This window comes from Planococcus citri, chromosome 4 (assembly GCF_950023065.1).
Source record: "Planococcus citri chromosome 4, ihPlaCitr1.1, whole genome shotgun sequence".
NCBI lineage: Eukaryota > Metazoa > Arthropoda > Insecta > Hemiptera > Pseudococcidae > Planococcus > Planococcus citri.
Window position 1 is genome coordinate 9,550,587 of NC_088680.1, and position 27,358 is coordinate 9,577,944.

Below are 27,358 nucleotides of genomic sequence, written 5' to 3' on the forward strand. Positions count from 1 at the left end.
CATTGTGTCAGATAGGTAAAAACGGAGAATGGCAATCGATGCGTACTTACTAACTGTACCCAAAACGATCATAACCTCATTTTTGAAAAATTTGGAGAATTCTGGGTTTGACTCTAAGGTACTCAATTATCACCATTGGTTTTGGCTTGACCTCCAATCTCACGAGTAGTATCCTCTCTGATTTTGGAATCATGGCACTGATTTTATTGCTGATTCTGGTATGTATTAATATACCCACACCTTGTTCATGTGTGTCTTTCCCAGTGAAGATCATTTCATAGTCTTCATCTACTCGGTATCTACCATTTCTAGTCCATTGGGTCTCACTTATTCCTAACACATCGATTTGCAATCTCCTGGCTTCTTTAATTACATTAGCAAGTTGTCCAATGACCAATTTTATACAAAGTTTGTACATTCTAGGTTGCGATGTTGATGTTGTTCCACCTTGTTTTAACTCTGTGTATTCTTAGCACCCTATCCGGCTGCCTCAGCAGATGAGGATCAGCCTGACAGAGACTTAAGGCTGTTGCTAAATTGATGTCCATATAATTCTAGGGAAATATAATGGTATTGGTTTCCCATTGCCTTCCACCATGATTTTCTGTCAGAGAGGCTTGGCCTTCGACTTGCCACTCCTCCCCGTCGTTCCACCAACTGGAGAATTCTGCTTTAGCCATGTTTATCGATTCTGAGTCCATCAAACAGCAATATGTTACCACCCTGCACGACGTGGACACATCAGAATACCCCTGGTGTTGTCTTTGCCTTCTCATCTGTCATGGGGGACTGGCTCCTCTTGATGATCCGAGCTACTACCTAGAGATTACCTCTAGCGACAACAACCTGTGCCCTCTCGGGGGGGGGGGGTAACCTTATAGTTGCAATAATTTTTTCTAAAAAGTGGTCAAAATTTGAACTGTTTGGGCTTAAACACTCAAAAAATTGAAAAAAATTGATATTGGAGAAGACAAAGTTCCAAACCTTGATCAGGAATTCCAACGTCTTCATTGTATTGTACGAGTACATCTACATACACATTGGTACATATGTGTATAGGTATAGTTATTTTCACATAAGAAAATTGAATTTTTATTTTCAAATTTTCATGAGAGAAAGGAAGGGAAGGGGCACGAAATTTCGCAGCATTTTTTTCCATATCTGCCATTATTTCTGTCTTAATCTTGTACTGGAGGGGGAGGGGAGAAAACTAATTTTGAAGATTCATATCACGATACTTGTTGAAATCGAGCCATTTTTTTACGACGTTTTAAAAGGAATATACCTGAATACAAAGCTCGAAATTAAGTATTACAATATTTTAAGACCTCAAATTTGAACTCGTATGATGTAATTTCAACTTTTTGTGACGCTGGCACCGCCCTCCCTCTCCCCTCCATTTCTGGCAATTTTAAGGTACCTACATTATAGGTATGTATCGTGACTGAATAGGGAGGATTTTATTAAACGGACGTTTGAGATAATAACTTAATTGAATTCCGAGTAAAAAAGAATTCCATAGTGTATTATATTTCAGATTAAATGCATAAATTGTAGCTTAAATTAATTATAATTACGTTTTTCAGCAAACGACGCCGTACATTTCGAAAGTGTCGCCGGTTCAAGTATCAATTAAAAACACGGTTTTGGATTTTCAATGATCATCGTCGATGAACGTTTCGAAAACTGATTATTGTTTTTCGTTCGTTATTCTACCAGGTAATTAAAATTTTATACTTATAATTACTCGGCGTAATTTTAATTACCGAGTATACAACTTGAAAACTTTTAAGAGGTGAAAATCATTTACTCGAGTGCATCTTTGGTTTAATTTCGCGCAGTGTTAGGTGTGTTTTGAAATATGATGCTTTTGTTAATTTTTAGCGCGTTGGTGGCGTCAACTTGGGCGCAGAAAATAGGCATACAACATTACATAAGAGCTGAGAAAGCATGCCTGCCGAAATATCCTCCAGAAGTGAAAGGTGATCTTGATAGGAGTTTAGTGTTGTAATTCGTTTCATTGTTCAAATATGCACAAGTATCTAATTTATTTATATTTTTTCGTGCGCAGCTCAGCTTCACGATTTGAAAGTAAAAAGGGTTTTACCTGATGATGCGAGCGATGATTTTAAGGTGAGTTTTGATGCATTACTCAATTAGTTAGATACGAGTAAAATTGCAAGGGAGATGTTTTCTGACGCGCTCCTTCCCTTTTGTGCTGAAAAGATGAGTTTTTGATGTCAGAAATTAAAATATTGATATTTCTTTCATATTCGAGCAAATCATTTACGAACAAATTATATTTATTTCGGATTGATGGATTTGAAAATATGAAATTTTGTCATTTCTTTTTCCAATGGATTTGATTTGAATTGGTAATGATTTAATCGTTCTCGAACGATTCGTCACTTTTGAGCAAATCGTTCGCGAACGAATTGAGTACAGTTTTTGATGACAGAATTAAAATTAAATTTAAAACTACCAAGTTACGTATCGATTTTAGTCATTTACACCCAATTCAATTTTCAGTGAATCATTCGTTCGCGAACGATTCATCTCCACTGAGCAAATCGTTCAAAAGTCGTTCGCGAACGGATCATTTGGAATTTTTTTGGTAGTTTGAAGAATGGTTCGTTTTGTTTTGTCATGCATTATTTTGTTCAGTTTTCAAGTGATTCAGTCGTTCTTGAATGATTTATCGACTTTGAGCGAATCGTTCGCGAACGAATTGAGTACAGTTTTTGATAACAGAAGTTTTGTTTTGTCATGCATTATTTTGTTCAGTTTTCAAGTGATTCAGTCGTTCTTGAATGATTTATCGACTTTGAGCGAATCGTTCGCGAACGAATTGAGTACAGTTTTTGATGACAGAATTGAAATTTGAAACTTTCAAGTTATCGATTCTCGTCATCCATAACCAGTTTAATTTTTCAGTGAATCATTCGTTCGCGAACGATTCATCTCCACTGAGCAAATCGTTCAAAAGTCGTTCGCGAACGGATCATTTGGAATTTTTTTGGTAGTTTGAAGAATGGTTCGTTTTGTTTTGTCATGCATTATTTTGTTCAGTTTTCAAGTGATTCAGTCGTTCTTGAATGATTTATCGACTTTGAGCGAATCGTTCGCGAACGAATTGAGTACAGTTTTTGATGACAGAATTGAAATTTGAAACTTTCAAGTTATCGATTCTCGTCATCCATAACCAGTTTAATTTTTCAGTGAATCATTCGTTCGCGAACGATTCATCTCCACTGAGCAAATCGTTCACAAATCGTTCGCGAACGGATCATTTGGAACTTTTTTGGTAGTTTGAAAAATAGTTCGTTTTGTTTTGTCATGCCTCAATTGCCTCATGCATTACTTTGTTTGGTTTTCAAGTGATTCAGCCGTTCTTGAATGATTTTTCGACTTTGAGCGAATCGTTCGCGAACGAATTGAGTCTGGTTATTGATCATAAGGTTGGATCTGTCAAATTTATGGTTACTCGTTGTGCCATCTACTCACTCATAACTATTTTTTTTTTTTTTTGTGATTCATTCGTTCACAAGCGATTTTTTTCTCTTACGAGCAATTCGTTCACGAACGAATCATTCATTCATAATTTTATTGATGTCTTGAAGAATGTTTTGTTATTTTTCTAGCTCTTGTGGTGCTTCATCCTATTTGATTTCTGAGCGATTCAGTCGGTCTCGCAAATGATTCATCGCTTTTGAGCAAATCATTCGCGAACGAATTGAATCAAATTTTTTATGTGTAATTAGATTAAAATTGTCAAATTTCGTTTTGTAATTTTCATTTCTGATTTAATTTTTCTTTGTGATTTATTCGTTCGCGAGCGAATTTTTCACTATGAGCGAATCATTCGCGAACGAATTATTTATAATTTTTACTGATAATGATAAATATTGAAGCATGTTTCGTTATTCGTGTTGACGTCCAATAATCTAACATTATTTCCGAGTGATTCAGTCGTTCTCGAATGATTCGTCGCGTTTGAGCAAATCGTTCGCGAATGAATCAATGTGCACCTTTTGCTGGCAGATTTGTAATAGGTTTAGGTTGGCTAATTATGTCAGATTTCAGGGTACTTACGTTTGTTTGATTTTTCAGTGATTCCCAATTCGTTGGTTCGCAAATAATTTTTTGCTCCTTTCCTATGAGCAAATCGTTCGCGAACGAATCATTATTTACTATTTTTATTGAATTGATAAGTACATACCTTAATAAGAAACCAGTGTTTTATGTTGTCTTGTTGCGCGCAGTGCATCATCTGATTTGATTTCCAAGTGATTCAGTCGTTCTTGAATGATTCATCGCTTCTGAGCAAATCATTCGCGAACGGATCTACTATAATTTTCATTAATAGCTTTTTATCATAAATCAAGTCAAGTTTTATTGCACAATCTTTTCTTTGGTTTGATTTTTCGTCAATTCCTGATTCACTCATTTGCCCAATGATTTTTCTCCTCTGAGCAAATTGTTAGCAAACGAATCAGTTTGTTGTGCATTTTGTCCGTTTTTTCAATATTCTTTCAACTTTTTAATAATTTTCGTAGAAATTTTCCAGAACTTTTACACAGTTTTCCAAACATAACTTTGTTTCGATGTTATTTTTCTACGAGTTTGGTTAATTTTTCGTGATTTTTAGGTATCTAATTATTTGCATCACGTTGTACGAAATTTATCAATTTTCGAGTGAAAAGAAAAAAATATCAAATTATACATTTACGTACATAGACGTCGACTAATGCATGCATTTTTACATGTTTCAGTGTTTTATGAGCTGCCTGGGTCAAGAAATGGGTTTGGTAAGAATAAATAATTCGTTTATACAGCCTATTCTTCAGTATTATTCTTGAATAATGAATGTTCTCTTCTTATGTACACAGATGGATGAAAAAGGCGAATTTCATAATGAAAAATTGAAAGACTTGACGACCTCTGCAATATCAAGTACAGACGTTATAACTCCTGAAGAAATTCATGCAGCTGTAGAAGAATGCACGAAAATTCGTAAGTACCTACCTCGTACCTCTTCTTGACCATTTTGGAAATAATGCATTATTTTTTTCCCCCTTTGAAAAATAAGTTATACTGTTTAGGAAAACCTATTTTTGTTTTGTTTTTTTTTTTTTTCATTTTTTTTCATTCTAATAAAATACTCGTACGATACATTACACGCTTTATTTGAAAAAAATGAAATAAAAAAAATTTCTGAATTTAGCTTCGAAATTTTTGGTTTTTGTACCTTGTTTTTGGAGGATTTTCTTCGTATTTTCTTTAGAATAATTATCCTACCTATTTGTATAGTTTTATGTAAGTACCTATTTGTACGTTAGATTTTTTTGTACATATTTTACAGAACACGATGTCCTTTGTGAAAAAGTTCATTTATACTTGACTTGTAATCACGATAAATTAAAACACGTCGAACTGCACTCTGATATGAAGGAGTCCACTGCAGAGTAAAGGTTCGCTTTGCCGAAGCCGAACCCTCGCCTCGTGTCCAGATGAAATAAACAACAACAGTGAAAAGTAACTTTATATAAAAACTATTAAGCTTCAAAGCGTCGTGTTTTTATTGATTTTTGTAAAAACTATTTATTATAATTGTACAAACACCTTTGTTATTTTTTTTTTTTTTGGTTTTTTGGCATTAAAACCTTAAGAATAGAAAATAATTGATCACTATAGAGTATAAAATCTGTTATTTTTCATTCCTTGTTTGGTGTTATTTGAAATGGTGTTTATTGTAAGTATTGCCATAAATAATAAAGCAATCAAATTCGTTTGTAACGATAGTGAATCTTTATCTTTAGCATGTTCTCGGTTACTTTAATTTTATTGGTTGGCAGAAATAAAGATGATGTACTCGAGTACTAGTAAATTAATCCAGCTAATGTTGCGAAGTGGTAATTATGTTATTTGTCAATTTTTTTTTACTTTGCTTAAATATAAATAAAATGAACAAAAAAAATATGTACTACAATTTGGGAAAAATGCTGGAAAAATAATACTGAGATACAAGATTTTCTGATAAAATAACAAAACAAGTTTTTTCCAGCTTGAAAATATGAATTTTTAACCAGGTAAGTACATTATTTGATGCTTCAAACAACTCCAATCGCTGAAATGATACCGAATTCGTGCTCAGGAGGTTCGAAAACATACATTTTGATACCTTACTCAACTTTTGAACTCAATATCAAATTTTACCACTCTCTCAACCCCCTCCCTTTGATCCAATCTTCAAAATGATATCAAATTTGTGCTTGGGAGATTCAAAAACATATATTTTGACACCTCACACAAGTTTAAAGCTCATTTCCAAGTTTCACCTCTACTCAGCTCCTGAGGCTACGTTGAGTCAAGCTTCAAAATGACCTCACAAATATGGATTCAGCACCTTCTAGAACCCTCACATACCGAATTTGAGATTTTTTCCGCATGATTTCACTCACTTAGATCGAAAAATACTCGAATAATAAAATCCAGCGGTTCGCCTTTAATCTACTCGGATATGCAACCCATTCGACAAGGCGAAAAATCACCAAAAAGCGATAAAAGGAGACCTAAATCGGCTATTGTTATTAGGAGAATATAGGATATTAGCAGGTCTCTGAAATCGTTTTCAAACCCTCTGCCTTGATACAGTTTGGTTATGCAACTTATTTGACACGGCTAAAATCGACTAACGTGGTTTTGAAAGACGAAAAATCGAGCTATGTTATTAGGAGAATATAGGATATTAGCGGGTCTCTGGTATCAAAATTTTTCGACGGACTTGGCAGTTTGTTGATATTCTGCTAGATGGCGCTACCCATTTCGTTTGCCTCGTTTGGAATTCAAAGATTTTATTGGTGATTAATCAGTTCTGAACGGAATTTTTTCGTGTTTGATGTGTACGTAGAGGTTTTTTGGCACGAGGAATTCGATGGCGATGTTTATTTCAGCCTTGGGTGAATATTTCATGCGAAAATCTCCATTTTAAATGGAAAATTCGTCATTTTTTTCACAATTTGGAGTCGTTTTCGAATAATTTGAGGTCGCTGATCGCAAATTTCAGGTTTGTTTCGAGCGATGAGGCTTCATCTGTGAGATAATGTGTTTTGGTAAGTGGTTCAAAGGAGAGGGGAGGGGCTCAAAATTCAAAAATTGACCCATAAAGTCATGTGACGTGTCAAAATGCACATTTTTTCAACCTCTCGAACACGAATTTGATATTATTTCAATTCAGAAATTGGTTCAAGGGGGGACCGGGGTAACAAAGGAGTAGTAAAACTTGAAAATGAGTTTGAAAATTGTGTAAGGCATCAAAATGTATTTTTTTGATTTGAACCCTCCAAGGACATATTTCACAATACTTACGTGATGATGTCTGAAGGGGCTTCGAGTGGGAGGGGGGGAATTCCAAAATGAGCTTGAAAATCGTGTGAGGTATCAAAATATACGTTTCTGAGTCTCAAGATCAAAAATTTTGGTATCATTTTGATTGCTGTGTTAGAAGGTGCGAATGAATGGGGGGGAGGGGCTCAGAATTCAAAATTGGCTCAAAAATAGTCGTGTGACGTATCAAAATGCATGTTTTTTCAACCTCTCGACCACAAATTTGATATTATCTAAATTCAGAGATTGGGTATGTATGCTTTTGAACCCTCCAAGGACATATTTTACAATATGTATGTACGTGATGATGTCTGAAGGAGCTTCAAGGGGGGGGGGGAATTCCAAAATGAGCTTGAAAATCGTGTGAGGTATCAAAATATACGTTTCTGAGTCTCAAGATCAAAAATTTGATATCATTATGATTGTTGTGTCAAAAGGTACGAATGAATTGGGGGGGAGAGGGGAGGCTCAAAATTCAAAATTGACCCAAAAAGTCGTGTGACGTATCAAAATGCATGTTTTTTCAACCTCTCGACAACGAATTTGATATTATCTAAATTCAGAGATTGGGTATGTATGCTTTTGAACCCGCCAAGGACATATTTTACAATAATTATGTATGTACGTGATGATGTCTGAAGGGGCTTCAAGGGGGAGGGGGGGAAATTCCAAAATGAGCTTGAAAATCGTGTGAGGTATCAAAATATACGTTTCTGAGTCTCAAGATCAAAAATTTGATATCATTATGATTGTTGTGTCAAAAGGTGCGAATGAATTGGGGGGAGGGGGGAGGCTCAAAATTCAAAATTGACCCAAAAAGTCGTGTGACGTATCAAAATGCATGTTTTTCAACCTCTGAACCGCGAATTTGATATTAATTAAATTCAAAGATTGGGTCAAGGCCGGCAAGGGGAGGGGGAGGGGTAACGAAAGAGTCGTAAAACTTGAAAATGAGCTTGCAAGTTTTGTGAGGTACCTATCAAGATATACCTTTCTGAGTTTTAGGATCAGAAATTTGATATAATTGTGATTTTTGTGTCAAAAGGTGCAAATGTATTGTGGGGGGGGGAGCGAACTCCAAAATCAGCTTGAAAGTCGCGTGAGGTATCAAAATGTAGGTATGTTTTTGAGTCTTATAATCAAAAATTTAATATAATTTTGATTGTTGTGTCAAAAAGAGAAATTGAATGGTGGGGGGGCGCAAATTCCAAAATGATATTGATAGTCGATTGAGGTATAAAAATGTATGTGTTTGAGCCTCGAAATCAAAAATTGGATTTATTTTGAATTTTTGATCATTGTGCCAAAAGAGACGATTGGATGGAGGGAGGGGGGGGGTTGCGAATTCCAAAATGAGCATGAAATTCGATTGAGGTATCAAAAATTTGATATCATTTTGATTGTTGTGTCAGAAAGGGATATTGAAGGGGGGGGCAAATTCCAAAATGAGCTTAAAAGTCGATTGAGGTGTCAAAATGTATGTTATGGAACCTCAAAATTAAAAATTTGATTTATTTTGATCGTTGAGCCAAAAGAGGCGATTGGATGGGGGGGGGGTTGCAAATTCCAAAATCACCATGAAGGTCGATTGAGAGATATCAAAATACACGTTTTTGAGTTTCACGATCAAAAATTTAATATGGGGGAGGGGGAGAGAAAATTCCAAAGTGAGCTTAAAAGCCGATTAAGGTATCAAAATTTATGTTTTTGAGCCTTTTTCTGACAGTCAAAATCAAAAATTTGATTTATTTCGATCGTTGTGCCAAAAGAGGTAATGGGGGGGGGGGGTGCAAATTCCAAAATGAGCTTGATAGTCTATTGAGGTATCAAAATGTAGGTATGTTTTTTTGAAATTGAGGTATCAAAATGTATATTTTTGAGCCTTAAAATCAAAAATTTGATTTATTTTGATCGTGGTGCCAAAAGGGGCGACTAAATGGGGGGGGGGGGGGCAGAGCAAGTTCCAAGATGAGCTTGAAAGTCGATTAAAAGGTATCAAAATAGGTACACGTTTTTGAGTTTCAAGATCAAAAATTTGATATCATTTTGATTGTTGTGTCAAAAAAGGAAATTAGAAGGGAGGGAAGGCAAATTTCAAAATGAGCTTGAAAGTCGCGTGAGGTATCAAAATGTATGTTTGTGAGCCAGAAGACCAAAAAGTTGATATAATTTTGATCGTTGTGTCAAAAGGTGCAAATGAATGGGGAGGGGGTGGAGGGGTGCAACCAAGACGAGTATTATATCTCTGGAGCTACGTCTCACTGATGAGTCAGTGGCAGCTGATAAGTAACAGCCGCCACGGACGTCGTAGCCGCTATATTTCTCTACTCTTAGATTAGTTTTTAGTCTTAGTAATACATTCGATCGATGTACTCGTATATGTCTCAGTATCCGTGTATAAAATGTAAATATATTCGAATATTCGAAATGTGTGCTTCATTGAAAGATGTAATAACGAGCTTGAAAGTCGTACAAGGTATCAAAATGTAGGTTTCTGAGCCTGAAGATCAAAAAATTGATATCATTTTGATCGTTGTGTCAAAGGGGTGATTTGATGAGGAGAGATCAGATTCCAAAATGAGCTTAAAAGTCGTGCCAGGTATCAAATCGCATGTTTTTGAACGTATATCGCCAATGTTGATGGAAAGGGGATGAAATCAGCTCAAAATTTCCGCATCGAAATTCCAACAATTGGAGTGTTTAATGCGAGCGATGTTTTTCCATCTCTGGATCAATATCGAACAAAAAAAAAAAAATCACTATTTTATTTTCAAGTAGAAATAATTAGTTCCATAATAATCAAGATAATCAAGGAATTTTCTATTTTAGATCTCTTTTCACCTTTCTTTAGTCCAGTTTTAATGGCCAAAAAATTCCAATTTTGAAAAAAAAAAAAACTTTTTAATCCCTGGCTATTTAAATGTGCAAATTTCCCAAAGACAAGGGGAGGGGAGGGGAGGGGAAGGGAAGGGAGGGGATAATAGAGATGAACATGATTCCGGTGCAAAAACAGCTAAAAAAAAAAGTGAAAACATTTATCGCATAAATTCACTTTTTCGAAAGAGGGAGGTGGGGGGGGGGGGAGTGTCAATAAAGGAAACAATAATTTTCAAATCTCTGAATGTGAGAGCTTTTTTGCACAATTTTTCTTCAAACAATGGCCAAAAAATTCCAATTTTGAAATTCCCAAAGATAAGAGGAGGGGAGGAGAGGGGATAATAGAAGAAGATTCTTATACAAAAACAGCTAAAAAATTAATAAAAACTCTTGTCGAGACAAATTTACTATTTGAGGGAGGGAGGGAGGGGGTATCAATAAACGAAACAATTTTCAAAATATAATTATCAAATCATCGAACGCTAGAGCTTCTTCGCACAATTTTTCATCAAACAATCGCCAAAATGAGAATAAAAAAAGGGGGGAAAATTAGGTAAGTCTAGGTACACATATTTTTAGAAACGAAAATGCTTTAAATTCAAATATACGTTAATCAAGGGCCCATACAATTCAGTCCAACTAATTCTATCTCGCTGAAAACTATCACTCTGAAAAAATATACGCATCTACAGACAACTTCGGTCCTAAATTGATTAAAATACCTAAATGTAACGTTAACAATTACGCAATCTACCCAACTCGAACGTGAATTCGCATCGTTACAGAGAACAATAAAATACATAATTACCACTTCAAGCGTCATTAAAACAAAAAATAATAATACATAAAATAATAAGCGCGAAATTAAACCTTATTTAAAAACGCAAGCTTATAGAATTTATTTCAATTATCCAAAAAAATTAAAGTAACCGTTATCTTCTTGCTGGCATTTCGCCTTTAGAAAAAAAAAACGAAAAAAAAAAATTGGCACATCTACACCATAGTAAAACAGTGTTAACAAGGGAAAAAACGAAAAAAAAAATAATCTATATCAAAAAAACACATTTACAGGTAAGAAATATGAGCCATGTTAGAAAAAAGACACACGACCAAAACCTAAATGCAAAAATAATTTGACTTTATAATAGCAAAAAAGAGAATATAACCTATTAAAAATAACCATAATAAAAATTCATCTTAGTTTTAAAAAATTTTATCCTCGATAAAATCTATACCTTCTTGACAGAAAAAAAACCAAGTACAACACGTTTCGCAAAAAACAAAACACTCCGACTACATTCTAGACAAAAAAAAATTGATACCTTCTTAGGTTCGTGAACTATTTCAATGTAGAAAAAATGTATTATAAAACTGTCAATATATACGAGATCATATTTTAATTTTTTTTCCAAATTCAAAATGGAGATAAAAATTTCGAAGCAGGGTTCTAGATACGTAGGGGCTTATCGAACATCTTAAAAATTATGATATGCCTCGAGATTTTCAATTTTTTTTTTTTTTTTTTTGCAAATCTATTCAATTACTTCGCGAAGGAATTCTATAATAAGTAAATTTAATTTTCGAAATTTTTCCAGGGAAGGCGAAGCTTCAAATTTCAACGACTCGAAAAAAGATAACGAAATAAATATACGTATACGAAGGCAAAATGGCACATAACTAAAGAAGGTACTCGTCTGTCGAATTGGTTTGAGAGAAAAAAAAACAACTTACAATCTAACTCATCGAATAATAAATTACTGCGGAGATGACTCTCCGATTTCACAACAAGTTTCTAGTAGTAGTAAAACGACGAACAACAACGATCACAAATCTATAATAGAAAAACAAAATTTTTTTACTCTATCACTTTCGCATTACCAAGGTAACTATGCACGATAATCTACTCTGAGATTGGACGAATTGTAAAGAGATGGGGGTTCAGGGGCGGAGGGATGAGGGGGAGACGTTTGTAAAAAAAAAAACAGAAAAAAAGAGGTTTTTTAGAGGGCACCTGTAAACCCTGAAAAAAATCCGTTGAAAGGAGTAGGTAGGTATAGCAAACTAGTAAGTATAAGACAATTTAATAAAACCTCACTAATTCAGCTTCCATGGGGCAGCAGTCCCAAAAAGCCAAGGGTTGGCAGGGGGCAGGGAGTTGAAAAAGGGGGTAAAAGGCCGCTTGTGCAAAGTCTTATCGTCTAAAATATATATAGTAAATATATAGGAACACAGCTACTACAAAAGGCTTATCACTAGTCTAGAGTTGAGCACTGAGTATGATAGAGAGAAAGAGAGAGAGAGAGAGAGAGAGAGAAGAAGAAGAAGAGGAAGAGTTGAGAGGGAGAGAGGGAGAGAAAGAAGGAAGAGGATAAAATGGCTATATGAAACTGAGAGGGAGAAAGTGTGAAGATTTTTGAGGCATCAGGCTTCAGGCTTTTTCAGGCATCAGCGAGGCATTATCTTTTAACCGCTTTCGAAGTGTTGTTCGATACTGATACTTTATCGGATTTCTGCGGAGTACTGTTGTTGTTGTTATTGGGCAGCTTGGCTGAGGCCGGTGGTGTGGGTTTGTGCGATTGGCCGGTCGTCTTGTACAGAGAGGCGACCCAGGCGCGACATTCTTTTTCTTCGTCGGTGGCGAAGAGCACGGTGTCACCTTCCTTCGTGGCGCTGAAGAAGTGGTTACCGCCTTGCAGTTCTGTGGAATTGAAAAAAAAAATGATTAGTGAGGTGGTATTCGATGTTGGAAGGGAGGAGGAAGAGGAAGGTGGGGAAGGGGTGGCATGTCGAGAAAAAAATATATCTGTAGAATGAATGGAAATAGGAATTTGGGTGCAATAAATAAGTAATCTAGTTGAGAGTTCGATAAAGTATGAAATCCAGTCACCTTTGAGAGGTATTATTCTGGGAATAATTTGAGGTCGCTGAACCTAAAAATGACGTTCGTTTAGCGGTCGTGGACTCGTATATGCGAAATAGTCGCGGTTTCTCACTAAAGTAACGTCCAACGACACAAATAGACACCAGATTCGGACTCAGCGACCTCAAATTAGTCGAAAACGACCCTTTACTCGACTTTTTTGAAATTCAAAAAAATTCAAAAAATGCAAAGGGATTAGTTCATGTATTTTTTTGGGCAAAAAAACTTTTAGTCATCAATCGAGCTGAAAATTGCACTAGGGGGAGTTTTTTGGGACGGAAAATTCATTTCCGGCGTCAGATTGTCCCGATGACACTTCCTTCTATTGAAAATTTGCCATTTTTTTAACTCAAAATGAGCTGGAAAAAAGTTATCAAATTTTGCATTTTTGATGATGTTTTCTGACTAATTCGAGGTCGCTGAATCCGAAAATAACGTTTGTTTTGCAGTCAGACTCGTATTATGCGAAATAGTCGCAATTTCTCGCTGAAGCAGCGTCCCTCGACACAAATGGACACCAGATTCGGACTCAGCGACCTCAAATCAGTCGAAAACAACATTTTACTCGATTTTTTTGGAATTCAAAAAAATCCAAAAAATGCAAAGGGGTTAGTTCATGCATTTTTTTGAGCAAAAAAACTTTTTGCCTTGGATCGAGCTAAAAATTGGGCTAGGGGGGTTTTTTGGGACGGCGAAATCATTTCTGGCGTCAGATTTTCACCAGAGTGCACCCTTCCGTCGGAAACGGTCGTTTCTTGAGCTCAAAAATGACCTGAAAAAAGTTGTGGAATTTTGCATTTTTTATGACGTATTCTGACTAATTTGATGGTGCTGATTTCGAATATCAAGTCAAAATCGATGCAAGATGTTTAGATCGCGAGATAAGTGCCCGTTTTCGACTAAGAAGAGGCGATCGCTCAAATCTGACAGCAGATTCGGACTCGGCGACCTCGAATTAGTCGAAAACGACCCATTAATCGACTTTTTTGGAATTCAAAAAAATCCAAAAAAATGCAAAGGGTTAGTTCATGCATTTTTTTGGGCAAAAAAACTTTTGGTCACCAATCGAGCTGAAAATTTGGTTATGGGATGATTTCGGGACAACGAATTCATTTCCGAGGTCAGATTGTCCCGACGACGCTTCCTTCTGTTGAAAATTTGTCCTTTTTTGAACTCAAAATCAGCTAGAAAAAAGTTGTCAAATTTTGCAATTTTAATGAGTTTTTCTGGCTAATTTGAGGTCGCTGAATTCAAAAATGACGTTAGTTTTGCGATCGAACTCATATTCTACGAGATAGTCGCAATTTCTCACTGAAGAAGCGTTCTACGACACGAATGGACACCAGATTCGAATTCGGCGACTTCGAATTAGTCTAAAACGACATCTTACTCGAATATAAAAAAAAATTCGAAAAAATGCAAAGGGTTAGTTCATGCATTTTTTTGGAAAAAAAAAAGTTTGTCTCGAATCGAGCTGGCAGTTGGACTAGGGGAGTTTTTTGGGAAGGCGAATTCATTTCCGACGTCAGATTTTCACCAGAGTGCACCCTTCCGTCGGAAACGGTCGTTTCTTGAGCTCAAAAATGACCTGGAAAAAGTTGTGGAATTTTGAATTTTTTATGACGGATTCTGACTAATTTGATGAGGCTGATTTCGAATATAACGTCAAAATTGATGTAGGACGTTTAGATCGCGAGATAAGCACCCGTTTCCGACTAAGAAGAGCCGATCGCTCAAATCTGACAGCAGAATCGGACTCGGCGACCTCGAATTAGTCGAAAATGACCCTTTACCCGACTTTTTTGGAATTCAAAAAAATCCAAAAAATGCAAAGGGGTTAGTTCATGTATTTTTTTGGGTAAAAAAACTATTGATCACCAATCGAGCTGAAAATTGGGCTAGGGGGGTTTTTTGGGACGGCGAATTTATTTCCGGTGTTGGATTTTCACCAGATCGCACGCTTCTCTCAGAAATGGCTTATTTTTGGGCTCAACAAATGAGCCAAAAAAAAGTTGTCAAATTTTGCATTTTTTTTATAACGGTTTCCGAGTAATTCAAGGTCGCTGAGCTCGAATCTGACGTCCAAATCGATGCTAGCTTTTCGGGTTGCCAGATAATGACCAGTTCTCTATGAAGGAGGGGCGATCGTTCAAATCAAACATCAGATTGGGACTCAGCGACCTCGATTTAGTCAAAAACAACCTTTTACTCGATTTTTTTGGAAATAAAAAAATTCGAAAAAATGCAAAAGGGGTAGTGTAGTTTTATGCATTTTTTGGGTAAAAAAACTTTTGGTCGCGAATCGAGTTGAAATTTTGGGCGGGGGAGGGGGGGTTGGGTACGGCGAATTTATTTTTTGATGTCAGATTTCCACCAGAACGCATCCTTCTTCCTGAAATCACTCATTTTTTGACTGGAAATTGAGACGAAAAATTGTTTTTAAAAAGTGTAGGTATTTTTTGTGACGTTTTCTGACTAATTTAAGGTCACTGAGCACGAAAATGATATCTGAACTTCGCCTATTATCGCCGGAAGTGTAAAATTTACCCCAGACTGATGGGTTCTTCTACAAATCGCTCATTTCAGGACTCAAAATTAAGACGAAATGTATATATTTAAAAAAAATAATTATCCCAAGTTTTTTGCGATGTTTTCTGTATAATTTGATGACATATTTTTAAACCTCAGCGACCTAAAATTATCTAGTCAGACAACGTCATAATAAATGTGAATTTTGGAAACAATTTTTTGTCTCAAATTTTGAGTCCTGAAATGAGCGATTTCTAGAAGAACCCATCAGTCTGGGGTAAATCTTACACTTACACTGAAAATAAATTCGCCGAACTGTAAAACTTTCCTTGTAGAAATTTTCACTCGATTCGCGACCAAAAGTCCTCCTCCCTTTCCCTTCAAAAAAAAAAAGCATGAAACTCTAACCTCTCTGGATTGTTTGAGTTTATTAAATATGTAATTGAAAAAAATCGAGTAAAAGGTGTTTTCCGATTAATTGGAAGTCGCTGAGCCCAGATCAAGTGTCCATTTGGAGCACTGGTCACTACTTTGTCAGGCACTGCCAATTTTTCCATAAATTAAGAACCAACGAAGCTCAATTTGTTCATCATTTTTCTGCTCAGCAATCTCGAATTATTCAAGAAACATGATAAAAAGTGCTCTTTTTGGAAATGAATTTTTAGCTCCAAAATGCGTGATCTTCAGAGGAACCGGTAACTCTGGAAAAAATCTGATACCGGAAATGGATTCGCCGTGCAAAAATTTCCACTCAATCCATGACCAAATTATTATTTTTTGTCTCAAAAAAAATGTATGAAAATGCATACCTAAACTAAGTACCTAGGTAAATTCTTTGTATCCAAAAAAATTGGGTAATTGTGATTTCCAGCCAATTTTAAGGTCGCTGAGCACAAATTTGGTGTCCAATTCGAGCTTCGGATCCCCTTTCACCAAGAAAAATGACGAATACTTCACGAAAAATGTCACTTTCTTAAAAACTAGGCAACGAGGCGAAATTTAGACGCCATTGTCATTTTCATGCTCAGTGACTTTAAATTAGACAGAAAACGTCACAAAAACGTACACTTTTCAAAAACAATTTTTTGTCTCAATTTCCAGTCAAAAAATGAGTGATTTCAGGAAGAGGGAAAAGCGTTCAGGTGGAAATCTGACACCAAAAATGAATTCACCCTCCCAAAAAATCCCCCCTAACCAAATTTTCAGCTCGATTGGCGACCAAATGTTTTTTTGCTCAAAAAATGCATGAACCCCTTTGCATTTTTTCGAATTTTTTTGATTTCCAAAAAAATCGAGTGAATGGATCGTTTTCGACTAATTCAAGGTCGCCGAGTACTGATCTGCTGTCAGATTTGAGCGATCGCCTATGATTCGTAGAATACGGACGCTTATCTCGCGATATAAACATCCAGCATCAATTTTGACGTTATACTCGAAATCAGCCACCTCAAATTAGTCAAAATCCGTCATAAAAAATTCAAAATTTCACAACTTTTTTCAGGTCATTTTTGAACTTGAAAAAAGGCTGTGAGAGAATGGTGCACTCTGGTGAAAATCTGACGCCGGAAATGAATTCGCCGTCCCAAAAATCCTCCCTAGCCCAATTTTTAGCTCGATTCGAGACAAAAAGTTGTTTTGCCCAAAAAATGCATGAACTGCTAACCCCTTTGCATTTTTTGGATTTTTTTGAATTTCCACAGAAATCGAGTAAAATGTTGTTTTCGACTAATTTAAGGCCGCCGAGTCCAAATCTGGTGTCCATTTGTGTCGTGGGACGCTGCTTCATAAACTACAAGTCGAATTGCAAACTGAACATCATTTTTGATCTCAGTTAGGTACCTCGAATTAGTCAGAAATCGTCAGGAAAAGTCGACAGTGCTTTTCTCAAAAAAAAAAAAAAAAAAGCATGAACCAATCTACTTGCATCTTGACATTTTCACAACTTTTTCAATTTAAAATAAAATCGAGAACTAAAAAGTATTTTTCCCAATTCGAGGTCTATGAGTCCAAATCCTGGATCAATTTGAATCAATTTTTTCCGAAAACGACGAGACGATGCAACATGAATTTCAATTCAATTTTTTTACATGAGCTTCCAAGGCCCCACAAAAAGGCTCCAATCTCAAAAAAAAAATCAAAAGCTCTAACGAGTGACTTTTATGGTTTATTTGGTTTCTAGAGGCGCTGATTTCGAATTTCTGCTCAGTTTTTCGACAAGAGACCCTAAACCTCACAATAAGCTCTCAAATTTAAAAAAAAATCCACAATTTTGAGTGACCCATGCTTAGGTCTTGGTTTTTAGAGTCGCTGATTTCGAATATTGACTTACTTTTTTTATGTATAACAGCTCCCAAAACCCTACAATAAGCTCCCAAATTTCAAAAAAATCAAAAATTTTGAGGAGGTCGTGATTTGTTTATAGTTTTTAGAGGTGCTGATATCGAATATTGACGTACTTTTTTTGCTAACAGTTCCCACAACTCCACAATAAGCTCCCAAATTTCAAAAAAAAATCAAAAATTTTGAGGAGGCTAGGTATGCTTTATTTGGTTTTCAGAGGCACTGATTTCGAATATTGACTTACTCTTTTTATAACAGCTCTCAAAGCCCCACCATGAGGTCCCAAATTTCAAAAAAAAAAAATCAAAAATTTTGAGTTGCCCATGCTTTGATGGTTTTTATTTATGAGCTGATTTCGAATTTCTACTCAGTTTTCATATAAGAGTCTCTAAACCTCACAATGAGCTCCAAAACTTGAAAAAAAAAATACAAATTTCGAGTGACCTATGACCTATAGTTTGCTAAGTTTTTACTCACTTTTTTGATAATCTCCCAAGGCCCCGAAATAAGCTTCCAATTTTTAAAAAAACAACAACAATTTTTTCGTTTTACCATAGAAAAGGGTCATTTACATCATAATTGCTATTACTGTGCAAAATCTCAAGAAAATCGGTTCGTTTGGAAAATTCATCATCAATTCGTTGAAATTTGAGGGGAAGGGAAATTTTTTTCAAATGTTCGTCTACACATATGTAAAATATTTCAAAAATGCAAAAATTTTCATTTTTTAGATTTCCGATGGTATTTTTGCAGTAAGTGCCAAACTTGGAATTCTTTTCTCAAAAATTAAAGAAAATGCCTGTCCAATTTTTTGACATATTTACATGAAAAGGACTAAAACTGAGAATTTTTTCAGAATTTTTACACCCGGACATCGTGGTTATATTTCAATTGTACGTTTTTAAATCAATTTTTTTAGGTTTTCGAAAGTGGCAACACTGATTTTGACATCATTCGTCCATTACCCTCTTAAAGTACTACAATTTGAAGAAAAGTTCAAAATTCTACACCTCGTACAACCGGAGCAATTTGCAACTGAAATTTTCCATTTTCGGCCATTTTAAAGAACTTTGAAGCCCCACAGCTCACAGCTCAGCCAAAAAAAATCGAAAAAATATCCGGTTTGCGTCATTCGTCATCGTTTGATGACCTCTAAACATGATCCGATTTCGAAAAAAATCGAAGACCCCCTCGTGCAAAAATCCGCCAATTTGGCGTCGAATGACCCTCTACAACTTTTTCGACACCCCATTTCCCCTCAAAAAATAACTACCTATACCTATCTAACTTACGAAACATAAAACTACGTTCAAAAAAAAATCTGATACGACTACTTACTCGTGCCAACCATCAGATGAGCTGTAACAGAAAGCGAAGAACATAAATTCATTAGTACAACAATTGATGGCAAAATGCTACGAGTACATTGCTTTAAAAGGGAAATAAAAATTACGAGTAATTTCAAAGATGTAAGATGTACGTCTACGTCTACAGTACATATTTCACAATAACAATCTTTCGTTTAATTTTCCAAGAAAAACGTTGATTACAAACAAGCAAATTACTCTCAATTCATATTTATATAAAGTCGACGAAAATTGCCATAATTTTAAGTGTAAAAGTCATCGCACTTTGGCCTCATTCAGGTATTCACTTTGTACCTACAACGTTCTCGATTATTTTCACGATGTCTTTTTCAAAACTCCGATTCTTTTTTCTGCTCTTTCTCTTATCTCATCACGTAGCATGATAAGCTCATTGTTGATTGGTCGACCTTTATTGATAACCGTATGAGTCACATACTGCGATTGACAACCTTATCGGCGAGAGTAAGCGTAATAATTGCATTAAATCAGCATACGGGATTATATACAGACAACGCAGGGGATAATTTTCCAAAACGACTCGACCATTGCGGATTTCCGACTTCCGTTTTGTGAGGTACGAACTACGAACTAATATGTCATTTACGGAGAGTCAGTTTGATTGAAATTTACGATCATGGATATTTTAGCGAACACGTTGGGATTTCATTGTCGTGAACTAAACGCTACTGTACCAAACTAGTTTAACTCATCATCGCCATAACACTTTGATAACCTTGAATACCGACGAAATACCAAAACATATTATTTCAAACCAGACCCTGGAAGAGCAGAGACGTACAGGAGGGGAAAAAGTAGAAGTGGAAACCACCTCGACCATAACATGGCTAACTTTAGACAGTTTACTTTCGATAATACGTTACGTATGTGTGCTTACGAGTACCTATAATAACTCTCCTCTCTTATTCGTTACATTGTTGTAAACATCTCATCCTATTTTAATTCGCGAATAGTGAATTTGCTACTAAAGAAATCCGAATCATCATGAAATCATTCGCGTGTCTCGCCAGTATCTTGGTTTTATGCCTACTCGTGATCGAACTCGAAGCCCAAGATAAGAAAAAATGCCCAGTTTCTGCCTGCAATGATAAAGTATGGGATCCATTATGCGCCGGAAAACCGAACGCTAAACCTACCGACAAACCGGTTGAATTCAAGAATCACTGCTTGATGACCACGCATAACTGCCAACATAACGATACTCTGCAGCAATTGTACAAAGGACATTGTAAAAATGCCACCAGCACGACCCCCAAACCGAAGTAATATCTTTCTCTTTTTTTCATCTCTCTCTCTCTCTCTCTCTCTCTCTCTCATCGCATCCTCGTTCTCGTTTTCGCATTCGATTGTAACATACAGAACTAAAATCTCGTATAATGAGTTAGATGATTATTTTTTATAATGACGTACAGTCGTACATTTGTAATTTATTTCATTATTGGTAGACATTCGTTAGAATATATTCATTATGCATCAGTTTTGTTTTGTGTTTTTTTTCTCGTTTTTTTTTTTCAAAGTTTTATAGGATGAATCATGCTGGCCAAGAGCTTCATAATTTGATGTTTTGGAGGCATAAAATATGTGAAAAATTGAACTCTGAGGCTTCGGAAACATGAAAATTGATAAAATGCGTAATTTATTCAGCGAGAAGAGACAGAGAGGGGCCAGAATAGTTGAATCTGTGATCTCTGGCAGTGGTTAAAATGCTCTATTTGTGAGGATCCCTGACTCGTATACATGTACAACTCTTTCGAGCCCAGGAACTCATCATTTTTCAAGTGAAATCATATAAAGTGGTAAGGGTTTTGTTATTGGTATTCATGTCAAAGACCAAATTTGAAGGGGATGGAAGCGAACAAGTTTTTTTCTAGTTCCATAAGGTTAATATAATGTTAAAAAATCGTGAACTTTTTGAAAAAGCTCAAGAAAATTTTTTACACATGCAGAAAAATTGAAAAAATTATCCAAAATTGAAACTCTGTAAATTTCCAACAAAAAAAATGTGCAAAATTGGAAAAGCGAGACTTACATACACTTTGAAAAATTGTTCTAATTTTTGAAAACATTTGCACAAAATTTTAAAAAATTGATCATGCAAATTTCTAAAAAAAAAAAAAATGGCACAACATGTTGAAAAATTTGTGCAAAGTTTCAAAAATTGTGCAAAGTTTTAAAGAATTGTGCAAAGCTTTGAAAAACTGTGCAAAGTTTTAAAAAATTGTGCAAAGTTTTAAAAAATTGTGCACAGTTTAAAAAATTTGTGCAAAGTTTGAAAACTTGAGCAAAATTATGAAACAAATGTTTGAAGTTTGGAAAATTGAGCAAAATTAAAACTTTGCATAGTTCATTTTTCAAACAACGCAAAAATTTTTAAAAATTTGTGCATAATCTTCAACCTTTTGAGCCAACGATTGATTAATTTTGAAAAAAAAAACACCGCGCTGTCTCTATAAAATGTTCAACTATTCAATTTTTTCAGTTTGACAAATTTTTGCACAATTTTTAAAAGATTGTTGTCCAATTTTGTAATTTTATATTCAACTTTTTCAAACTTTTGAGTTGATTATTCAAAAATTTTCACAATTTTCGATAATTTTGCGCAATATTTCAAAATTTTGCACAATTTTTCCAAAATTTTAAAAAAAACGTGCAAATGTTTATGAAAATTGTGCAAACGTTCGTTTAAAAAAAGTGCACAATGGCACCGTTTATGAAAAATTGTGCAAAATTTTGTGCAAATGCTTCTTGAGAAAAAAAAAACGAGCAAAATTGTTAAAAATGTATCAAGATATGAAACAATGTGCAAGATATTAAAAATTATTCAAGATCAAAACATTGTGCAAATTTGTTTTTTAAAATGTGTAAAATGTTAAAAATTTGTGCAAAATTTCAACAAATTGAGTCAATTTATAAAAATGTTGAAAGTCAACTTTGTTGGCTCAAATTTTTGAAGCTTGTTTTACAAAAATTTGTCAAATTTTACACACATTTTTTCAAGCAACAATCTGCGGAAAGTCTTAATTTTGCGCAGTTTTCAACTTTTGCACAATTTTTCTACTTGAACGCGTTGTTATTAAAAATTTTACTCGACTTTTTAAAAAATTTGCACAAATTCTCAGACTTACACAATTTTTTTTCAAGTTTTGCACAAATTTTTCAACACTTGGAATTTTTTTTGTAAAATTTTGCGCAAATTGTTTTCAAAAATTAGCACAATTTTTCAAAGTAGAAATCTTACTTGATTTTGCACCTTTCATTTTGAAAATTTGCAGAGTTTTAACATTTGCACTTTTTAAAATAATTTCTACAGGTATCAACATTTTGCACAATTTCGACTTATGCTTATTTTATAAAAATTTTATGCAATTTTTCAAAATCTGGCTCATGTGGTTTTTGACAAAGTCTTGAACATAACAAAAAGTCAAATGTTTTAAAAATTGTGCAAAAAGTAAAAAAAAAAAATTGTGTCAAATGAAAAAATGTTGCAATTTTCTGTAAAAAAAAAAGTGTCGGTGCAAAATTTTTACAAATTAAACTAGTTTTCTAAGAATTTTTGCAAATTTAAAAAAAAATTGTTGATAGTTTAGGAACTTGTACAAATTTTTAAAAGACCAAACAAACATGGAGTAAGTAATAAAAAAAAATGTGTAAAAACTTTATAAAAATTATGTAAAAATTTAAAAAACTGTGTTAAGATTTGCAAAATTTTGCAAAACTTGAAAATTGGCCAAAATTTAAACATTGTAACATTTTTGTAAAATGAGTAAAATTGTGGAAATTTTTGAAAAAATTTCAAAAAATTGAACAAATTTCACAATGTTTTGCAAATATTGAACAATTTGTACTACATTTTGAAAAAATTGTGCAAAATTATGCTTAAATTTTAATTAAATAAGCCAATGTTGGGGGAAAAAGTGCAGAAATTGAAAAAGTCAACATTGAGCGATTTTGAAAACCAAACAAGATTTTCAAAAATGTGTCAAGTTTGAAAAGTAGGTAACGCAATTGAAATTGAAAATTTTGACAAATTTATTACAACTTTTGCAAATTTTGAAAAAGGATGTTCGCATTTTTACAAAAAAATGTGCAAATGTTTTCAAAGTTGTGCAAATTGAAAACTTGTTGCGCAAAATTTTACTTTCAGTTTGAAAAAGTTGCATATAAAATTACAAAATAGAACAAATAATTTCAAAAAATTTTGAAAAAATTTGACAAAATAAAAAAAATTGAATCAAAGATTACTTACTGATAACATTTTATAAAGCTGGGTAGTGTTTTTTGAAAAAATTTAGAAATGATGGAACTCAAACAAACTTGAGCCAAGTTATGAATTTCTTGACAAAGTTTTGAAAAAATTGTATAAAATAATGAAACAAAGTCGTCTGAATTTTTGAAAAAGAATGTGCAAATTTTTATTAAAAAAATGTGAAAATGTTTTCGAAATTGGGCAAATTTGTTGTGCAAACTTACTAAAATTTGGGCAAATTTTTGAAAAATTTACCCACAGGTTGAAAAAGTTGCATATTTATAAAACAGAACAAATTTCAAAAAAAAATCTGGAAATGTTTTGAAAATTTTGACAATTTTTAAAAACATTGATAAAATTTAATGGATTTGTTCAAAGTTGAACTTAAATAAACTTGAGCCACGTGTTGAATTTTTTGACAAAATTTTGAAAAAATTGCATAAAATATTGAAAAATTTGTCTACATTTTGATAAAATGTGCAAATTTTAAAAAAATGTGCAACTTTAAAAAAAAAAGTGTAAAAATTAAAAAAATTTAACGTTTTGCAAGAAAATGATGCAATTTATTTCTCACAGAATGGGTAAAATTTCAAAAATATCGACATAATTTTGAAAAATTGAGCTATTTTGTAAAAATGATGGCAAATTTTGAACATGTTTTTTTTTAAATTTTGAAATCTTGTGCGAACTTTGGAAAATTTAACACAAACGTTTGAAAAAGTTGAACATAAAACTACATAATTGGACAACAATTTTAGAAAATTGTGCAAAAATTTGAGAAATTCAAAATTTTGAATAATTAAAGATTATTGATAAAATGATAACATTTCTAAAAGACAGCGGTTTTTTTCCAAAATTAAAAAAAAAATGGATCCAAGTTTTGAATTTCTTGGCAAAATTTTGAAAAAATTGAGCAACGTTTTGAAAATAATAAGAGTATTTTTTTTTCAAATGTCGTTGAACTTTACATATTTGGAAAAAGTTCTATTCAGTTTCAAATTTCAAATTCAAAAAAATGTAGAATGTTTGGAAAAAATTTGAAAACCGGATAGACAATTGAATAAAGTTTTACAAAATTGGACATCGTTTTTGAAACTATCGAGCAAAATTCTGTAAAATAGGACAATGTTTTTAAACAGTGTTAATTTTTCAAAATTTTTCAGAAGTGTACCAAAATTTATTTTAGGTATTCAAATTCTAAACCTGGCTAAATTTTCGAAAACCTCATCAACTTACAAGTTATAATAAATTTAAAAACTGAAAAGTGAATAGAATAGGTACAAACGACCTCCAGATCAACGAAGAATAAAAAACAAGGCAACGAATGGTTCGTCACAAAATCTAGAATTATTTCTAATTGAAGTTCAAACAGCTAATTTTAAAATGTTGGGGAGGAAAGGATAGAAAAACTGGGTTGAAATAAGAGAAAAAAACTTCAAAAACTAGGCAAAAGTGATTGATGACTGATCGGTGATGGCTTGAATTCAATTTTTTTTAAAATTACAAAAAAACCACCAATATGAAAAATTAAATTGTTTATGTCAAATTTTTTAATTTTGGCTAATTTCTCAACATTTACTTAAATTTGGCTCACAAATTATCACATCTGTAGGCAAATCTGATCCAAAATTTTGACATTTTCTCAAAATAGTGTAACCGGAAGGGGCACTTTAGAATAGCCAGTTTATTGACGAGTCATTTTTATGAATTTTGGAATTATCAGATATGTAATTGTTTCTTTTGTTTGATCGTTATAAAATAATCGTGAAATTTTTTTAATAATTTTTTAGGAGGGGGGGGGAGAAATAGCAAAATTCAACACCACATTCGAATTCAATACTCACCCTTCAAACTATACATATAAATCGACACCCCACACGAGACAGAAACCGTATCAGTTGCATATCTTCAAAACTCGCAGGAGCTCTCTAAAAACTATACAAACACACCGTCTAAGGTACACGTACCTTTTTCCGGCTCGATGTAATCGATCATGTAACCATCCAACAAGATGGACTCGTTATTCTCCGATTTCTTTTCTTTTTTCTCTTTAAAACTACACAACGCGTAGAGTTTATCGGCGACTTCGTAAACAACGTGGTATCTCTTTTTCCACTTCTTCCATGCCAGTTTTCCCATCGCGTATAAATATCTACAAAAACACATTTCAAAACAATATTAAGGTTTAAACGCTCAAAAATTCACAAAAAAAATTGTAGAGTGTGAGGAGAGAAAGGGGTGTCGTACACTCACCCGCAATATTTCATATTCGGTGGACTTTCCATTCTACATATGACTTTGATTTTGAGATCTTGATCAGCGCTGCTTTTAGCCACAGTCATCGGATGCCATTCGGCAACCTGTTTAAAAAAAACTCACCATCAAACTGAAAAATATCCCCCTCCTCTTACACAGATGAGAGCATTCGCTTACTTGAGAAGAATGAGGATTCGGATGCAGGGTTACTTTACCGAGTTCTTTATCTTCCAACGAAAGCATACCAGCATTTTCAGCGTACAATTTGAGCTTAACTACAGGCAACGGATGTACTAAGGTAAAATCCCCTTGGGTATTCCATCTATACTCGTACATACGAAAGGTACGTAAAAAAATGGTTAACTTTACACTCGAAAAGCTACAACCAACGTACGTAAGTATATATATAAAATATATGGTAATTTTTCACAGCCACTTACACAGCGTTGGATGCTTCGACGTGCTCGGTTTGTAATTTACCTTCGCCTTCGACTTCGATGGTGCAATATACGATTTTATTTCCTGCCACTGACTTGAGTCCTTCTACGCCGAGAACCACAACCTGTGCGAAAAAGTACCACCAGGGCTTAATTCTAGAGAGTCAAATATTCTACACATATAAATTTGAATACTCTTACCTCTAATTGAAACGTCAAAGCGTCATCCATATCGACGATATGGATGTGTCTATACTCTATCTCAACAACGTATACTCGAAACAACCCCCCTTTCACAAGGTAAGTTTCTCAACGCATTTCACATTCGTCGAGGTACCAAAAAAAAAAATCACCTAAGCTACGAAATGGCGTACAAATAGGGTACTGTGAATTGGCCGAAAACCCTTATATTATTGTACAAATAGGAAATGCAAGTTACGCGAGACGACACAATACTCGTCGAATTAGCCGTCGAGTATACGAAAATCGATCATCTCATATTTCGAAATACACATAGAGGAATATAAATTTGGCCCGTTCGCGGCCCCGAACAACCCGAAAACCAGCAGCGACGACCGACTCTCGCAGGAAAACTTGTAAGAAAAAATATGTTGGGTACGGCGGTCGTAGCACGACGAGAGAGAGAGCGTAGCTTTGGCTGACTTTTGGACTGGAATCGATACAAAGTTTCGCACACGTGTGGGGGCGGCGAAGAAGAAGAGAAGTTGCGCGGTAGCAACGCTGCTTATTGTAGCTTAGCTTAGGATGGGCTGCGAAGGGGGAGGGAGGGGGCCACGGATGAGGGGTGAGAATTAAGGGGACGATTTCTAACGTAGTTGTAGTAGTAGTAACCCGACAAAAATATGCCCACATACACGACGATGAAGAAGACGACGTGCCGATGGCATGGCGGAAAATACTACACGCGAAATTATTTCAAGAACTTGATCCCTTTCTCGTCTCTTTCGTGTCCACCCTCACA

At 34.5% G+C, this 27,358-nt stretch overlaps 2 protein-coding genes and 1 long non-coding RNA gene across 3 annotated transcripts; 2 read left to right on the plus strand and 1 right to left on the minus strand.

Annotated features, from left to right (window-relative positions):
* The first annotated feature begins 1,792 nt into the window (after window positions 1–1,792).
* Window positions 1,793–5,877, plus strand: LOC135843852 (uncharacterized). The gene is made up of 5 exons (XM_065361890.1): window positions 1,793–1,982; window positions 2,072–2,133; window positions 4,773–4,808; window positions 4,890–5,013; window positions 5,363–5,877. The coding sequence occupies exons 1-5, from the start codon at window positions 1,862–1,864 to the stop codon at window positions 5,467–5,469; spliced, it is 450 nt and encodes a 149-aa protein (XP_065217962.1). The 5' UTR covers window positions 1,793–1,861; the 3' UTR covers window positions 5,470–5,877.
* Window positions 5,525–27,051, minus strand: LOC135843849 (calcium-dependent secretion activator 1-like). Its single transcript, XM_065361887.1, has 7 exons — window positions 26,578–27,051; window positions 26,380–26,501; window positions 26,117–26,261; window positions 25,937–26,043; window positions 25,651–25,835; window positions 19,391–19,411; window positions 5,525–12,961 (listed from the first exon to the last, which is right to left on the minus strand). Exons 1-7 carry the CDS (start codon window positions 26,605–26,607, stop codon window positions 12,720–12,722), a joined length of 852 nt encoding a protein of 283 aa, XP_065217959.1. The 5' UTR covers window positions 26,608–27,051; the 3' UTR covers window positions 5,525–12,719.
* On the plus strand, window positions 19,733–20,401 carry LOC135843855 (uncharacterized). Its single transcript, XR_010558391.1, has 2 exons — window positions 19,733–19,993; window positions 20,067–20,401. It is a non-coding gene; the product is annotated as an uncharacterized LOC135843855 (long non-coding RNA).
* Window positions 27,052–27,358: the final 307 nt, after the last annotated feature.

Bases quoted from the DNA above. Each gene is read 5' to 3' on its own strand.
- LOC135843852 (XM_065361890.1), top strand. From the start codon at position 1,862: ATGATGCTTTTGTTAATTTTTAGCGCGTTGGTGGCGTCAACTTGGGCG. The intron at 1,983-2,071 runs GTGATCTTGATA...TTTCGTGCGCAG, and splicing joins ATATCCTCCAGAAGTGAAAG to CTCAGCTTCACGATTTGAAA. The intron at 5,014-5,362 runs GTAAGTACCTAC...CATATTTTACAG, and splicing joins AGAAGAATGCACGAAAATTC to AACACGATGTCCTTTGTGAA.
- LOC135843849 (XM_065361887.1), bottom strand. From the start codon at position 26,607: ATGGATGACGCTTTGACGTTTCAATTAGAG. The intron at 25,836-25,936 runs GTGAGTGTACGA...GTGTTTTTGTAG, and splicing joins CCGAATATGAAATATTGCGG to ATATTTATACGCGATGGGAA. The intron at 12,962-19,390 runs GTAAGTAGTCGT...TCAATTCCACAG, and splicing joins TCATCTGATGGTTGGCACGA to AACTGCAAGGCGGTAACCAC.